Source organism: Bidens hawaiensis, unplaced genomic scaffold, assembly GCF_021521415.1.
Source record: "Bidens hawaiensis isolate Kalapana, Puna unplaced genomic scaffold, B.hawaiensis_p1.1 tig00029644_1, whole genome shotgun sequence".
Lineage (NCBI taxonomy): Eukaryota > Viridiplantae > Streptophyta > Magnoliopsida > Asterales > Asteraceae > Bidens > Bidens hawaiensis.
This window is the reverse complement of record NW_027494915.1, coordinates 114,666-133,140: the sequence shown is the minus strand read 5'-3', so window position 1 is coordinate 133,140 and position 18,475 is coordinate 114,666. Positions and strand designations below refer to the sequence as shown.

The 18,475-nt window shown below is 37.0% G+C and overlaps 1 protein-coding gene across 1 annotated transcript; it reads left to right on the top strand.

The window, feature by feature from the left end:
- Window positions 1-12,836: 12,836 nt before the first annotated feature.
- LOC143579270 (laccase-12-like) lies at window positions 12,837-15,444 on the top strand. Its single transcript, XM_077062623.1, has 6 exons — window positions 12,837-13,149; window positions 13,244-13,395; window positions 13,492-13,736; window positions 13,826-13,954; window positions 14,038-14,973; window positions 15,220-15,444. The coding sequence occupies exons 1-6, from the start codon at window positions 13,036-13,038 to the stop codon at window positions 15,348-15,350; spliced, it is 1,707 nt and encodes a 568-aa protein (XP_076918738.1). The 5' UTR covers window positions 12,837-13,035; the 3' UTR covers window positions 15,351-15,444.
- Window positions 15,445-18,475: the final 3,031 nt, after the last annotated feature.

Here is an 18,475-nt window from a genome sequence, read left to right as displayed (position 1 = left end):
GGCTTACCGCAGTGGCTGCGGAAAAGGAGAAGGCCTTCAAGGCCCTCGAGGTTGAAGTTCAGGCCCGGCTCGAGGCCCGTTCCAAGGCTGCCCAAGCTGTTAACGAACAGCTTCGGCTGGCTAAGGAAACTGCAAGGAACGCAACCGAGAGGGCCACCAAGGCTGAAGCTGTTGCTGAGCCTCTACGCGTGGAGAATGAGGAGCTTAAAGCCAAATTAGAGGCTCTCCAGCAGGCTCATGATGCCTTGGCGATGGAAGACGCCAAAAAGCTCCAAGAGATCTTGGACCAGAGGGGGGTGCTTGACCACACTGAGCGGAAGCTAAAGGGCGTCGAAGAGGCTGCGGCTAAAGAAGTGTTGCTTGCCAACCTCAACAAAAGTGAAGCCGAACGCGCCCGTAACGAAGCTCAAGCTGCCCTCCAGGAGGCTCTGGTTGCCAAGGAATGGCTTCTTCGAGAAGCGTTGTCTCAGGTATGTTTAGCTTCATGTCTTCACGCTTTTCTTTGTAAATAGAAAAGGTTTTGATGTATTTTTTCTTGTAGGTTGTGCATCGGGTCTTCGCGGATACGTCTTATGACGATGCTATGAGCGCAGCCCTCAACGCTTCTCATGAGGATGGGGAAAAGGCCGGCTTCCTGCTTGGTCTAGGGTTCGTTGAGAAAGGCATCCCGCCTTCCAACTTCCCTTTATTTGATGTGGATACTGAAGCTGTATACGACCAAGCAGTGAATCAGTATGCCGCCTTCCCGCATACGGTGGTGGAGAAGGTGAACGAAGTTGCTGCTGCTGATGATGGGCTAGCTATCCTTAAAGCTTTCCTTGAACCGCCACGCTCTACTGATGGTGCTGGTCCAAGTGGAAGTGGCCCTGAAGCTTGATCCTGAAGATCTCTTCCCACTGCTAGGATAGGTTTAGCTTGTATAGATTTATATTCTTGTAGGCGGGTAGTTACCCGGCCATTCTTGTAATGAATATTATGAAATATAAATCTTTGTGCGGGTAAGACCGCTATTTTCACTGGATTCCTTGCTTTATAAACGTTATATGACTTGCATACTTTAGTTTAAATTAGCAATTTTCCAAGTGTTTAGAATAAGTTAACCTTTGAACGTGGTAGATAATAGGTTGAAGTTTTGCTTCCTCTTTCGTGATTGTGCGGGTAGGACCGTCACTTGCACTTAGTAGGATGGCTAGACTTTACCTACTTCTGACCTGCGTGGAGGTTTTCCTCATCTTTTTTGAAATTTCTAAGTGTTTAGGATAAGTTAACCTTTGAACGTGGTAGATAATAGGTTGAAGTTTTGCTTCCTCTTTCGTGATTGTGCGGGTAGGACCGTCACTTGCACTTAGTAGGATGGCTAAACTTTACCTACATCTGACCTGCGTGGAGGTTTTCCTCATCCTTCTGTTAGAAATTTTCTAAAGTATTTTGAATAAGTTAACCGTTCGACGCGCGGTTGTCAATAGGTTTGGTTTCCTCTCATGATTTGTGTGGTTAGGACCGGCACTTTCATTTAGTTGGATGACCAAAGTTTACCTATGACTGACCTGCGTGAAGGTTTTCCGTTTTTTGGGTTTATGCGGGTTTTGCCGCCTTCCCCACGCAACGACTTTCCACGTAATTATGCGGTGAAAACCGGCATATCCGTGTTGAATAAATTAACCGTTCGACGCGCGGTTGTTAATAGGTTAGTGTTCAGTTTCCTCTATCATGATTCATGCGGATAGACCGGCACTTTCATTTAGTGGGATGACTGAACTTTACCTTTAACTGACCTGCGTGAAGGTTTGCCATTTTTTGGGTTTATGCGGGTTTTGCCGCCTTCCCCACGCAACGACTTTCACACTTATGTATGCGGTGAAAACCGGCATCAGTGTTGAAAGTTCATAAAAGTAAATGTAAAATCATCAGCGTTGATGTTCTAAGGAGAATCATTTCCATTAGAAGTGGCTCTGGGCCTTTTCTTTACAAATTTGGAATTGATCTACATGCAAACTGTGTAATTGAGCTCCCTTCCATGTTGTTGGGATGGGAGTGCCATCGAGCCGATATGCACCTGGTTCGGGATTTCGTTGTTTACGCAGTATGTAGTCTCCAACATTGAAGCTGTAATTTTATTCGTGTTTTCCCCAACTGGGGTTCTACACGCATCAGCCTGCTCAGCGTTCATTGCGCCACGAGGTGCGCGAGCATCCCATCTCTGACAAGTGCTTCGACCATGTCCTTAACGTCTGTGCATTCTTCAGTGTTGTGGCCTTTTGTCCTGTGAAAGTCACAGTATTTGCTCCGATCAGCATTGTGACGATGTCGGATTATTGGAGCCTTTGGCCATGGGAGCTCCTCAGTGGCGAATATCTCGGTGACGCTTTTGGTGAGTGGCGTCCATCTAGAGTTCTGGTTCGACTGTACGTTATCCCTTCCGCCTAACCGATGTTGCAAGCCGGATGTGGTGTCAAAGTTTACCCTTGACTGCCAAATGCCTAGCTTCCGCTTTTTGTTTAATCGGGCGGTAAGGACGTTGTCTTCTCTTGTTTTCTGGGTGTAGAGGTTTGTGCTCTGGGGGAGATCTCTACCCAGTTGCTTCTCCGTTTCCGCAAATCGTTTAGCTGCTGTCATGATGGCATCCCATGTGGATGGCATGCCATCTTTACCCCTTAAGGTGCGGATGAGCTCTGGGTCGTTCGCGCCCTGGATGAAAGCAGCGCGAACAAGATCTTCGCTAATATTACCAAAACTTAGCTTCTTTGAGTTGAAGCGAGTGATGAAGTTTGGCAAAGATTCATCTTCCTCTCGAATGCATTTGAGGATTGTCCATTGTTCCTCGGTATACTTTCTTTGCTGGCTGAAGTGTTGGCTAAACTTTTGCTGGAAGTCTTCCCAACCGTAGATGTGGTGGACCGGTAGACGATCGAACCACGCTCTAGCAGCCCCAACAAGCGTCATTTGGAACATGTAACACCACGTAGGTTCCGTCAAACTACTGACGGTTGCCCCCGCTATGAACCTGTTCAAATGATCGTCTGGATCAGATATACCATCGTAAGTGCCGATGTTGGACATCTGTTTGGCACTTTTCGGGGCGATTGCTTCCGCAATGTCCCTTGCAAATTTGGACGTTCCCGCATTTTCCACAGTTGGTCTGAATGTTTTGGAGAAGTCACGTGGGTTTCCACCCGCGTTTTTTGGTTTGAAGGTTTCTCCAAAATGCCTTCTCGGTTGGGAGTCCGTTTCCTTACGCTTCCCTTTCGCCCTATGGCGAGGGTTTGCGTCGGTGTCGGATTCCTTCGAATCATTGTCCCAGTACTCTCCGAATTCCTCAGGCTGTTGGAGTGAACGTAAGCGTTCATCCAACTCGGCTTGGAATTCTTTTTGACGTGCCTCCGCCCACGCTTTAACTTCATCGAATGTTTGGCGGGGGAGCCTCGTTCGTTCTCTCTCTAACCGGGTATCGGTGAATCCCAGTGAGCGATTATTTACTGCACTTGCCCCAGCTTGGGTAACTGGGGTAGTGTTCGTAAAATTTACTGCACTTGCCCCGGCTTGGGTAACCGGGGTAGTGTTCGTAAAAACTTTGTAGTCGCCGGTATTCCCCCCAGTAGCTGGGGTTGTGGTTACCGGAGTTTCTTTAACCATCTTTCCAGAAGTTTGAAAAAACTGAAAAGAAATGAAGTTCTAGCTTTTATGCACGGATGGCGCCAATGAAGAAACACTAATCGACCCCGGGCAGATTACGGGTAACCTGGGGGTTAGATAGATGTTTCCCACGAGGGGTTGGACCCGGCAAAGATGGTTCTTCTGATAACCTGCAAAACAGACACCGTGAGCTCGTCATTGAGAAGGGGGGGTTCCTCCTTGTGACCACCCTCCGGCGTGAGAATCAGACTAGATTGCTCTTGAATATAAATGTATATTAAGAGATTGCTAGAGCAGATATCAGGTATAATATGTAATACGAGATAGTATATGATGATAAGATGATAAGATGAGATGATCATACCATTTGGGGTATTTATAGCCGAAGGTAGGTTTCCAAGGAGGTGTGGCCGGCTGAATAGTATTCCTGTTCTACCAACTGTGGCCTACGCACGTGCCCTGCTGGTAGTTGGTGGGTAGGCAGCGGCTGACATTGACCAGGCCTGCTGTGTACTATTCCTTTTCCACCAACTGCCGGCTATGCACGTGGTATGACAGGAGTTGGTGAGTAGGCAGCGGCTAATAGTGACATACAGTACAAGAGCATGCTGCTCGCCATACTGCTGTCAATGAGCTGTCGTATCTTTGGTCAGATCTTTTGCCCATACCTCGTCAGGTACAGTACAGAAGATCTTTCCGTATCGTACGGACTGGCTTATTTGGGCGGGAGTATTCCCCCTCCCGCCTTTGTGCGGGATTGTTCCCGGCTTTGCTCATTCCTTCAGGTGACAACTGAATTATTGAGAGCTAAGTGCCTTGTGCGTGTAGCCTTGCTGCGCGGGTGGCCTTCCCTGATGGCTTGTATCCGCAGCTGCGGGAACAGGCGGAGTACTTCACCATTGGGAGGCATTTCCTGCGGGAACAGCTTGCGTACTGCGCGTAAGGACGTCACGTCTCTGAGCATGGTGGGTCCTGCGGATCCAGTTGGTTTCTGCGCAGACGTCTCTCTTCAAGGTGAGTCTTGCGGGTCCAACTGGGCTCTGCTGGGACCTACCTCTTCAGAAACAACACATAAATGGGTTTATGACGTAGTAACAAAAGATTGGTGTAGTTTGGTTCAGAAGTTTGTATTCGTTTTAAGGTTAGAATGTTGATAAAAGATAAAACATGTTACGCGAAAAGGGTTAGGTCTCATGACCACACGTCAATGTGAGAGGAACTCAAAAATTACTTAATGGATAAAGTAGTTATAAGGATTGAATGTAGAGGTGGCAAATGGGTTGGGTTGGGTCGAACGAGTCATGGGTTGAAATGAGTCATGGGTCAAAACGAGTATGAGTCAGAATAAGTTTGGGTCAAAATGAGTCAATTAAAAAAAGGGTTTTTTTGGTTTGGGTCGAAATAGGTCAAGGTCGAACCGGGTTTTGAGGGTTTTTTTTTTGTGAACGAGAATAACGGCGGAAACATTTTAGTTTTTTTAGATTTTTTCGTTTTTTATTTATATTTTAAGTTATGATTTTTTTATTAATTTTTTTGAATTTTTTTTAGGGGTTTTCCTATTAAGATCAAAAACCCTAAAAAAATCTTCAAAAAAAAAAAATTATAACTCAAAATATAAATCATAAACAAAAAAAGTAAAAATATTAAAATGTTTCTCCTTGTTCCATATAAAAAAAAACCAATCTAGAATCGAACCGAAACCGAAAGAATCGACGAAAATGAAACAAAGAAACAAAAAGCCAAAACCGGACCACATCAATCAAAATCGAAAAAATCAATCAAAACGAAACTAAAAGAATTCAAACCGAACAAAAACAAAACTGAAAAAACGAACAAAAACGAGTCCGAAATCGACTAGAAACAAACAAAAGAAACCAAAACCCAACACGTCACGGGTGAAAACTCGTGTTGGCGTGAAACCTGAACCGAACCCGTTCCAATCTGAAATCCGTTTCGTGTCGCAACCTATCTTGTACGAAAACCCGTTCCGATCTGAAACTTGTCACATTTCCTTATGACACTAACCCACATCAACTCATTTCTTTGAACTTGTTGACCCATTTTGACCCGAAAATAAAATGATAAAATTTCAAATGACTCATTTTAACCCATTTAGTTAAAACCTTTTACCCAAACCAACTCATTTAACTTTTAAAAACAACTCAAATTGACCCATTTGAAAGGGTTTGGGTCAAGATGGCCACCCCTAATTGAATGCAAGAGAATTGCAAGTATAGTTTAATCCACAACTAGAGTATTTGTGTCAAATGATCGACCATTCTTCCGGTACCATTTATCATCAAGTGTTTTAATGTAACGACACGGAGGGTCTCGTCGCATGCATTGCCTTTTAATGTGTTTGTATCTTTTATCTTAAGAACACCCCATCATCTCTATAGTGTTATAGCACGTTTAATGTTTGTTATGATGGGGAAAGTTAATGTACAAAATAAAATTAACGTTCTAACTGTGAGAATCAAAAAGAGTTATTATATTTACAACATAGTGTAATTATAGTGTAGTGTAAATACATCATAGTGTAATTTACACTACACTATAATTACACTATATATGTTGTAAACATTATTACTCTTTTTGATTCTCACAGTTAACACGTTAATTTAATTTGTATTTGATCCAAACTCTTATTATGATAATGTTTCAACCAATGTTGTAAAACTCGCTAAGCGGTCCCTAGGCGGCCGACCCCCTTGTAGGAAGTACTCGGGGAGTACTCGGACATGATAAATATAACATAAAATAATTATTGGATATTATATATATCTTGAGATAGCATAATTCATGTCAAAATAAGTATAATTCACATGAAAAAAATATATATATTTCAAAAAATTCATGTTTTGCTATTATTTTTAATTTTTTACTAAAAAATAAAAAAATTAGAAAAATTAAAAAAAATAAAATTTTTTGGCGGCCGAGTAATCCCGAGTACTCCGACTTTTGACCGAGTTGGACCTTGGCGAGTAATATTGTCCGAGTTGGGAAAAGGCGGCAACGTTGATGTCCGAGGACCTTGGAATCACCGATTCCAAAGCCTTGGAATCCGACTTTTACAACACTGGTTTCAACTTGTTGGCTTCTTTTGTATTCTGATTAGTGCAGGTCCAAAAGACAAAACTTCGTGCCTATAGTTAACATTTAAGGAACATGAAGCTCCAATCACCTATTGCCTTAAGTCCAAACCTATTGTGCGCAGATGAAGGTTACCAATCTTGATATGAATATTGTATCGACTCAAAATTTTATGTTTTATTGTTTAATTATTATTATCATTTACTTTTATAGTGGTTGGGACTGTAGGCATGTCATCAAGTATTTGGTACTAGTAATTAGAGTTTCATAGGTAGGGCGTGCATGTAAGGGTGCAATGGCCAATGGGATAAAAACTTAGGGTGTGTTTGAGATTCTTTATTTAAGTCCAAAAGGATTTTATGTGAAAAGGAATTATAAACTTATGATTTTTTGAGAAGGAGTTTGTATAAAAGTGTTTGGATTAACTTATGTTAATAAATTGTTTTTTAAGGAGTGTTTGGGAATATTATACCCTTTAAGTTAATAAGTTATAGAATCATAACTTTTCAAAATCCTCTTATTTTGTCTTGGCCATAAGTTAAAAACCATAAGTTCTTATGGTTTGCCAAACACCTTTTACACATTATTAACTTTTCAAAAAGTTTATAAGTTATAAGTTGGTGTAAATAAGGAATCCCAAACACCCCCTTAGTAGCCAACCTTAGACATCTTTACTTCATTTGTTTTGTTAAGGTAAAACTACCTCTCATGTTTGATTTTATTTAAATGGTGTTCCACATGCTCTCAATCTCATGATCTGCATAGTTCAAAATCCGTAGTTAATGCTGATCATGACATGCGTATTTCTGACCATGAGGAATGGCTTTTTGTTTAGATCGACTCAATCAAAGTCACATTAATTAGCAATTATAGAAAATTCAATACTATGCATTGAATCAATTGGTGTAATAGTTTTATTTTGAATCTTTGATGTAGATGGCGTCAATGGTATTCACTTAAGTTACTAAATATTGTTTACCTATTATTTAACCAATTGAAAACAGTAATATAATTTAATTTGATACTAGACTGTGTTAAGAGCAAGTTACAGATCAAAGTAAATATATTTTATTTATTTAAAGAGTAAAGAGAATGCGCTTTTTAAACTTGAAACATGAGAGGGTCCATAAAAAACTTTTTTGGTAAGAATGAGTGGTGGTGTGCTTGTTATTAGGGGTTAAAGGAATAAAAAGGCATAACAAACTTTTCATGATATAATATTTAACCAAATGATAGTAGGGTAAAGGATCTAACATTGGATGGACAACCCACCAAACAAGGGAGAAGGACATGATCATGAAACTATCTTTGTCAACACTAACTAACTCTGTTTTTTAAAACTCAATCTAACAACATCTCACCTAAGCATGACTTTGTTTTTTTGCTTTTCATTTCTTTATATTTTAGGTTTTTCTGTATTTCATAGTTACCAAACGCTTCAAGTTAGCTATATCAATGTGTGTACATATGGAAAAAGAAAGTCAAATATTGAGTAGAGGCAAAACTAACTTGAGTGAAAAATGAAGCATCAATATTAATTGAAGATGGATCAATGAATCAATAATGAATTTTCTAAATCATACCGATTACGGGTATGAGATTCCTAGATTTTACTTGATAAGAATGATAACCGTTTATTATCATACCCATTAATTAAAAACTACCGTAATATAACTTACAAAACATAATATCTCAAGTATTAGTAACCATATTAATTCAGTGTTCCACTAGACACTAGCTATAAGAACCACCTAAGTTCATACTGTCATGTTATTGTTAAATAGAAGTTTATAAATGTTAATTTTTAAAATTAAAAGATTAACCATCTAAATGACGGTCCCAATCAAGTGCTTAGTTAAAAACTAGTTGCGTGCCCGCGCGATGCGGTGAGGTATGCACGCAAACATGACATCAGATGCGTAACCGGTGTTACTGTCTCTGTATGTGCGTGACTTCACAATAGTACGCGTGTAACCCGACGATAGTATGCTCGTATTGCGGCATTGGAATCTTAACCGGTGTTAGTAAGCACGCCACACAACGACGGTGCATGCTAAGTCAGGTGTCGGTGCGCACGTGACGCTACATTGAACTCGTCTTGACCCGCAACCCGTTCCGCTTGACAATGTTCTAACCGAAATTCGTTATGACTTGACCCCTTTCAACCCAAACCCGGGCCGACCCAAACTAAATTAACCTTTTTATATCGACTCATTCCAACCTTAACTTTTTAGATCCATGACCCGAATAACCGAACTCGCCCGATTCATTTGCCGGTTTTTAATGGTAATCACGTAACACGTTAAGTTTTTAGAATGAAAAAAAGTATAGCAATACTATACTCAAATTAAAGAGAATAAAATACTCGTTTTTATGGTATAACGTTTTAAAAAAAATATTAGTGTGAGAAAAAGTTATAAACGTTTAAACGTCGTCGGGGTAGTTGGTTTAAAATAAGGGGTATGTAAGTATTATATAAGTTAATAAAGTGTGATTAAAGTTAAAGGACCAAAATTGTAATTATTTTTGAATAAATTAAAACTAAACCGTAACTTTTTGCTTTTGCTAAAAGACAAAATTGTTAAAAGATAAAATTGCCCCTAAAGTGTCTTAATCTTATGCATCATGGTTTGTACTAAAGCCAACAAGTTTGGTACCTCTTAAAAATTAAGAGGTCCCTCACTCATGTTTTATATATAGTATAGATAACTGGAAAAATCAATTAAATTTACTATGACTGAAACCGTTTCAATAACTAAACCGGTTATGCTATAGGTCTTCTGGAAATGTCATATGGTTTTGGGTTTCTTAAAAGTTTTTGCTTATTTGTTTTTTATTCATAAGGTACTAGGTTATAAATCAGTGTATTACACAGGTTTTAAAACTTAAATCTCACTCATTATCTTATTATACGATTTTGGTTCTTCAAGTTGCAATAATCATGTAGAAAAATCACATTAAACCGTTGAAAAGTCTAAATAGCTGAAAAATGTGAAAAAAAAAATTGCTCCTAAGAATATTGTTGTATTAGTTTCTTGCTACTGACAGTTGCAAGAGTTTTTATCGGTAAAAAAAAGTATCAAATGATTCAAATTGAGGGTCTAATTAATGATATCAAATTATTAACCATCTATAACTAATAAAAACTAAACTTGTGTTGCTTACTTCATGTCTTTTTTTTTCTAATTCATGCCTTAAGTTATAAAATTAGAGACAGGAAAAACTACATATTTGGTAATATCGGAAAAGAAAATGTAATACTAATAAAGTTATATGCATTTTATCACACTTTTTTTCAGTTTCAAACATGTCATCTTATTAAACTTTTAATTTTAGATGATCTTGACACATTTTACTCAACTCCAATGACATACAAGAAACTAAACAGTTATAATGAGTTTTATATTTGTGTGTAAATGTAAAAAAGTTGTGTAAATAAAACATGTTCGGAATCAAAAGTAATATTTTTCTTAAAATAATCAGTTTTGTCCCTAATTTGTACCGACCAGACCGGTTCTTATGTGTTGCGCCTACTGACACGGCTCGCCCCTTTTGCTAGCTATAAGAGAACACAAATAACAAATTTGACCCATTTACTTAAAGTGTCGAATACAAGTTGATCTTTCCCGAAATGTTCCAAGTCATACTAATGGTGGGTCTATTTCAAATGAAACTTGTTAAGACCCATTACGTAAATCAGAGTAAGAAATTGTTGCAAAGATTTTATTCGCAACAAATAAGTATCTCACTGAAAACCAAGTCATCATTCCTCCCATATATCAATCAATTTTGAGATTTTTGTATAGAAGATAGAACACAAACAAATCATAATAATAAACAACCAACTTATAAGAAACAGATTAGTATCTCGAACACCCTACTTATGATCTTAATCATTACTTTGCAACACCGATAAATACAACCATTTTCCTATCATTAAAATAGTCAAGCACATATTATGGTCTTAACATGTAAAATTAAAAAAACAAAGGTTTATTATAATAATCAAGCTATTCTCCTTGAGTGTTGAACCATGTCATTTTAGAAAAAATTATCAATAAAGGTTTATTATATAGAATTAATAGTAAAAAAATAATTAAATAAGATGAATCATTTTCGTATTGCTTAGAGTAAAGATGAATCGTGACATCTTCTTAATCGGTCACTAATAAACTAAAAACATACAACAGAAATTTACACACACTATAATGAGTTTCAAAAGTTCTACATAAGTTCTTTTAATTCTATTTTATTTTACTTTGTTTACTACTATGAAATTATAGATAAATTATTAATATGGAATATTTAAAATATATATTAATTGTTTTAATTAGATAGCTATGACTTTTAAAGTTGAACAATAATGATGTCATTTGGCAAAAAATTGAACAATTAGGTGCCATGTAACACAACCATGGTTTTTGTTTATTATAGCAGTAGATTCGACTAATCGATGTATTATTTTATTCCATTGTATAGTAAACAAATGTTGCACGTAATTCCAAAAGAGGAGAATTCGAAAACGCAAAGCAACACGTACATATATTCCCATATATATATATTAATCTACGAAAATAGAAATAGAAAAATAAAATTGACCATGTTTTTTTAATGAGTAGTGTGATTTCCACCGATTTAAAAAATAATAAAGTAAATGTTGTCAATCGTAAAATTTGGTGTTTAGATCATATTTTAAATTAATTTGTACAAAGTGCGAGTCAGTAGAGTAGACTATTGATTATGATGTATCTCAAATTTAGGGAGTCAATGATTTTTTAAGCAAATGCCAGTGTAATCTTTGGTGTGTGAATAATAATAATATTTGACCTCACTCTAATCCATTGATTAGTTATGTTTTCATCATTACATGTTGTTGACGTTTGTTGAGGTAAACGACAATGGTCAATATTTAATCTATTTACGGTTCTAAATTAAACTTTATTTTAAAATTTTTATTTTTTTGAAAATAAAAAAAATGAATAGATCAAATTTGTTTTTCTACTTTAATTAATTTGATATGCATTGTTTATTAGAATTTTCATTAACCAGTTCTTCAGATAAATCTGTAAATTGTTCTTTCACAACCATACGTAAAAATGAAGTTAACATAATTTGAAAAAGAATAAAAAATCCTTAAATCACATATTTGACAAAGAAATAAAACAATAAAAAAAATTGCCCAACGACCTTATTTACAAAGGAGAAGGTTTTGTGTTCAAGTTCAAACTATGACAAAATAGATGTTATATGTTTGGACCAGGGTTTTTTTTTTCATTTTTGGTGGGTTTCCTCATGAGGGTTGTCTCCAAGTCGAAACAGATGTGGCGGACTGATATACGAGTTTCCCTTTGTGGACGTATCATCCTAGCACCCCACAGTTTCATACTCGAGAAATGAAGATTATCAGGTGGGTCAATGACCCGCTAATGGTCTAAATTGTCGTTCAAAGAAAATGCCTTAGGCCTAAAGACCTCCATTAACATCCAAAACAAAATTTTATTTCACATATATATTTTTGGTTACAACACACATCAAGATTTCGTTAAGAAGTTTTAGTCCAAACCTTTATTTGTGTTTCAAGACTCGAATATTTGATATGGGATAGTAAAAATACCATTAACTCATAATATCTATATACAAAACCAAGCCTTTTTTATAAGAGCATTCTCATCCCATCCCCTGTAATTATGTGTGGGGAGTTTGCAAATTATAGGGTGGGGTTGTAAGTGATTTTGAGTGTAAATTATAGGGTGGAGAGAGAAATGTAGTGATTTTTTGTAAATTTGGGGAACATTGTTTGCCCCTATTTATTTTTTAATATTTGTTGGATTGGTTGTGAGTAGAGGAGAGAGAAAACTGTAATGATAAATGTATAAAAAATATTATTTAATTGAACAGAGGAGAGAAATGTTGTGTTTTTTAGTGTAATTATAGAGATAGAGAATGAGATGAGGATGCTCTAAGACAAAAGTTTTAAAAAGTTACATCTACATGAGTGGTCATTGGTCAACTATTCTGTTATAGAAAATGATGAGACTAATCTTGAGGCAGGGTTAGTACTTGTAGAATTAAGAAACAAGCATTCTTGAAAATTGATCACATTGTAACTTAGGTGAGTTGGTGCACCAACTTGGGTTGAACTAATGAACCATGATGCTTTTGTAACCTGACCATCACCCATGAACCAAAACTTACTTTGCCAACCACAAAGCCAACTCACTTTGTCCTCCCTATCTATATAAACCACCTCTTGTATCCCACATTTCATCACTCATTCTCCCACCAAAACATACACACTAACTGTTACAAATGGAGCGCGTACTTAGCACCACCCAATACGCGTTCTTCCTACTAAGCTTGTTTCTTATATTCTCGAGTTTTTCCTCTCTAGCAAGTGCCAAAACTCACAACCATGACTTCGTCGTATGGGTTCTTATCTTCATATTTATCTACGGCTTTCATAGTTTTATTGTTTGATTAAATATTGAACAATGCTAACTTATTTGTGTATTTAAAGGTTCAAGAAACAAAAGTCAAAAGACTATGCGAAACCCATAATTCGGTCACGGTCAACGGTCAGTTCCCTGGTCCGACCCTAGAAGTGAACGATGGCGATACTCTAGTGATACATGTTACAAACAAGGGCAGATATAATGTCACCATCCACTGGTATCTAGCCATATGATCTTTGAAAGTGTCTTTGTAACTTTATACAAGATTATAAATGTTATATTCATTATTTGTTTTATGTTTGTGATATTTAAGGCATGGTGTTAGACAATTGACGACAGCATGGGCAGATGGACCCGAGTTCATCACACAATGCCCGATCAGACCAGGAGGGAGTTACACATACCGGTTCACAATTTCAGGCCAACAAGGCACATTATGGTGGCATGCACATAGCTCGTGGCTTCGAGCCACAGTTTATGGTGCTATTATTATTCACCCACAAGAAGGATACTCCTATCCTTTCCCTAAACCTCATCGTGAATCACTCATTACTCTCGGTATACAGTCTATTCACGTAAAAATGCACATTTAGAAAAACTTCAAATCTTAAAGACGTGGTATAATAATATGATGATGGTGATGATAGGTGAATGGTGGGATGCAAACCCAATCGATGTTATACGAGAAGCCACACGAACAGGTGCCGCTCCAAATGTTTCGGATGCGTACACGATTAATGGGCAACCCGGTGATCTCTATAAATGCTCTAGCCAAGGTTTGCTTATACATAAGATAATTAATATTACCTATCTTGGGTCGTTTTGACAATGTTTAAGGAAATGCTTTTTTTGAATATAGATACGGTCAAAGTACCTGTTGACTCGGGAGAAACAATACTACTTCGGGTGATTAACGCTGCCTTAAACCAACAACTATTTGTCACCGTTGCTAACCACAAACTAACAGTGGTGGGAGCCGATGCTTCCTATGTAAAACCCTTCACCACCAGAGTTCTCATGCTTGGACCCGGTCAAACCACCGACGTCCTCATGAAAGCTGACCAACCAACTGCCCGATACTACATTGCAGCCCGGGCTTACGCCAGTGCACAAGGGGCACCCTTCGATAACACCACAACCACCGCCATTTTGGAGTACAAAAACGCCACTTCAAAACCGATCATGCCACCACTTCCTGCATACAACGACACTGCCACCGCCACTGCCTTCACCACCAGCTTCAAAAGCCTCAGAAAACCCATTGTCCCAACTGAAATTGATCACAATCTTTTCATAACAATGGGACTTGGAATCAACCAATGCCCACCAAAAACCCGGGCCCGAAACTGTCAAGCCCCCAACGGGACCCGCTTCACCGCCAGCATGAACAACGTATCGTTTGTACTCCCGTCAAACATTTCAATACTTCAAGCACACCACCAAGGAATACCAGGGGTTTTCACAACCGATTTTCCCGCCAATCCTCCGGTGAAGTTTGATTACACGGGTAATGTGAGTCGGGCTTTGTGGCAGCCGATTCGTGGGACCAAGGTGTATAAGTTGAAATATGGATCAAGGGTCCAGATTGTGTTGCAAGGAACAAATATCTTTACAGCTGAGAACCACCCGATTCATCTTCACGGATATGATTTCTATATCCTGGCAGAAGGATTCGGAAACTTCAACCCGAAAACCGATACTGCTAAGTTTAACCTCGTGGACCCGCCTCTAAGAAATACAGTTAGCTTACCTGTCAAAGGATGGGCAGTTATTAGATTTATTGCTGATAATCCAGGTAAACCACATACATGTTTGTTAATTGGTGCGGGTCAAAACAGGTCATTTGGGTTGGATTGACCCGAAACACTTTTTAACACAAAATGATTTTAAAGAGTTTTACGCCTTAAAAATACACTATGGGTAACTTTTGGCTGACAGATAGAACGTGACCCAAATTGACCTGATAAAATATAAACGTGCCGGAATTGCCACGTCAACAAATAAATATGTATGTTGCTCATCTTTTCATGTATTTTGTCAGGTACCTGGATCATGCATTGTCACTTAGACGTACATATTGGGTGGGGTCTGGCCACGGTGTTTGTTGTGGAGGATGGACCGGGGCCAATGCAGAAACTGGAGAAACCACCGCCGGATTTACCTGCGTGTTGATATTGATATTAATATTGTTACTGAGATTATTCAGCATCAAATCAAGTTAAACATTAAAGTAGATAGCATTCTTGTTGTCTAGAATTATATGGTTGTAATGTTTATTCCTTGGTAATTTTCGATATTGGTTTTATAAACATATTGTACTATATAATCAGAAACTAAATACAACATTTGTTTCAGAAACATACTGTACTTTAGAATCTTAGCTTTCAATTCATTTTCTAAAAAGACAATTGTAATCCCATGAATCAATGGCTCATCATACTGATATCATTGGCATCCGGCCGGATCAAGCATTTTATCAAACAGTTGGCGTGCAACATCGATGTCTCCCAATCATACATAGCAACCACCATTGGTGCTGGGGTGCCAAATCAGTCTCTTGAAACCCATTTCAACATACATTTTGATTTGCACGCTATTTACTTCCATGTACCGTTCAATATTGCCACTTAACTTGAGATACGTTTGTGGTGTCCTCCTAATCTCCTATCCTATAGGAAATGAAAACATACATGGAATTCAAAAGTACCTTGGTAACAAAAATAGTGAGTGCCCAGTAAAATAGAAACTAAAATAAACAAATTACAATATCCGGAACTTATTTATTTACTTTTAATAAAGTCAGACTATCATGATAACCTAATGACAAAAGATGAACTTATATGTCTATGATCTTAGAAAGTGTTTGGTAACCCAAACCCACAAACTTATGTTCCTGAAAAAACCAGTAAATTCTGATTAGGTCCTGAGATCATATTCAAACTTAAAACTTTTAGATCACCTACCTATATTTTCACTTACTATCAAATGTCATTTGAGGTAAAACTCATATACTACAATATCCATAACTAAAATTACAATATGAAACAAACAAATAAATATGCAATAATATATAAATATTAAGAAATAAATATAAAATGATAGTTTGTGCATAATTTAAAATATAAATATCAGAAAAATCATCGAGTCATTTATCTAAAGTTGAGATTAATTCATAACTGAGTAATTGATTTATTTAATTGTATGAGTTTAATTAGGGCCATCCAAACCGCTCGTCACTCGAACTTACTCGTCGCTCGCTCAGAAATTGCTCGGAAAATGCTTGCTCGTTTTTCGCTAGATTGTAAACGAGCCGCTCTACTCGGTTTAATTTGTAAATGAGCCAAACAACGAACAAAGGTCTGCCAAGTTCGGTTCAACTCGAATATTAATTTTAATTTTATATATAATTATATATTAACATATATATATATATATATATATATATATATATATATATATATATATATATATATGGGAAGGTTAACGTACAAATGAAATTAACGTGCTAAACGTGAGAACCAAGTAGAGTAATTATCATAGAGTAATTATGTAATTACTCTATGATAATTACTCTACTTGATTATCATGTTTAGCACGTTAATTTCATTTGTATTTGATCAAAACCCTATATATATATATGTATACACACACACTACACATAAAATATAAGTATATAATTTTTTAAACCCTTTTAAATTATTTTTATCCTGTCAATTTTATAATTTCATTAGTTCGATTCTAGTTTTCAGAATATTAGAAGTTTGTTTACATGTTAATTATTTCTCACTTGAAATTTTTTTTCTCCAACAATTTTACAACTTATTACACGTTTGTCTAAAAGATACTAATTTGTTTACAAAATATATTATTCACAACATTCAAACTAGTTTCTTATTGAAATTTTTGAAGTGAAAAAGAAATAGATAATGCCCAATATCGCTCGTGTTCGATCTGAAAATGTTCGATTCGATTTTGGTTCGCTTTGATTTTCGCTTGGTTCGAATTTCAGTCGTTCTATTCGGTTTTGTGCCAAACAACAAGCAAGCCTTCGTGCGGCTCGACTCGTGAACAACCCTAAATTTAATAGAATATTAAATTGAGGAATTTTATTTACTTACAGTTTTTTTTTCATGAGTGTATATCTAATTCTAATCTCATAATTATCCGCCATAAATTTTCCTATGAACTTAGGTTTTTCTAATGGCCTAATTTAATCTAATAGTACTCTACTATACTCTAATCTAAATCTACTTCACACCTGAATTGAGGCTCGAAATAAATACCCAATGGGTACATAATGACTAGTAGATTAATGACTTAGAACTAAAGGAAGTGTTCAACCACAAAAAAACCGCAAGGTCAAGGTTGTCAGCTTGAAGCTACACAAGTATGCTTCTACATGGCGGGTGGATACATGCTCTAAACGAGAACGGCAAGGAAAGACTAAGGTAATGAATTGGGAAAAGATGATGAAATTGCTCATGCGGAAGTTCATGCCCATATACTATGTTCAAGAAAGCTTCTACAAACCAATGTTTTAAAAACCGGTATTTTAAGCGTACCGGATTATACTAAAAAATGGTACAGCCGATTGAACCGGATTGTACCGGGAGGTTCAACCGGGTTGTCTAGTTTACCCTATAACTTTATATAAATGCAACTTTAATTAAAAAATAAAAATATATGATTCCATATAACTACTATATTAAGATAATAAAACCATATATAATCAACCGAAAATCTCAATAGATGCAAGACAATAACCAATTTTAAACCATTAAAAACATCATACATGCAAAATTATTAAACAAGAAGTTATTTTATTTTGGAATTTGAATACTATATCAATCAATAACACAATGTGCTTTAGAAAATAAGAACCGACCTTGGTAGCACTGTAGCAGTTCAAATGGTGGTGGATGAGTGAAAGGGTGAGCAGCCTGGTAGGTTATTATTTAACCTGATTGTGAAATGGTGAATGGATGATGGATGCTCACGCAGGTTAATGTTACTTTAACATAATTGTAAATGTAAAACAATATGGGCCTCACAAAAAAAATGGTGGGCCTTAAACCGGTTTACCGGTATGAACCGGTTTTCTATGAAAACCGGCCGGTTTGATGTCTCCCAAAACCGTTCAACTAAACCGGGTATAATATACCGGGCTTGTCTCCGAACCAGTTCAAACCGGTTTTTAAAACTTTGCTACAAACTATACTCTATTAAGCAAGGTATGAAGTCTCTTGAGGGTCGAGTATACCCAAGAATTTGAATATCTTCTCATGATGTGTGAGGTG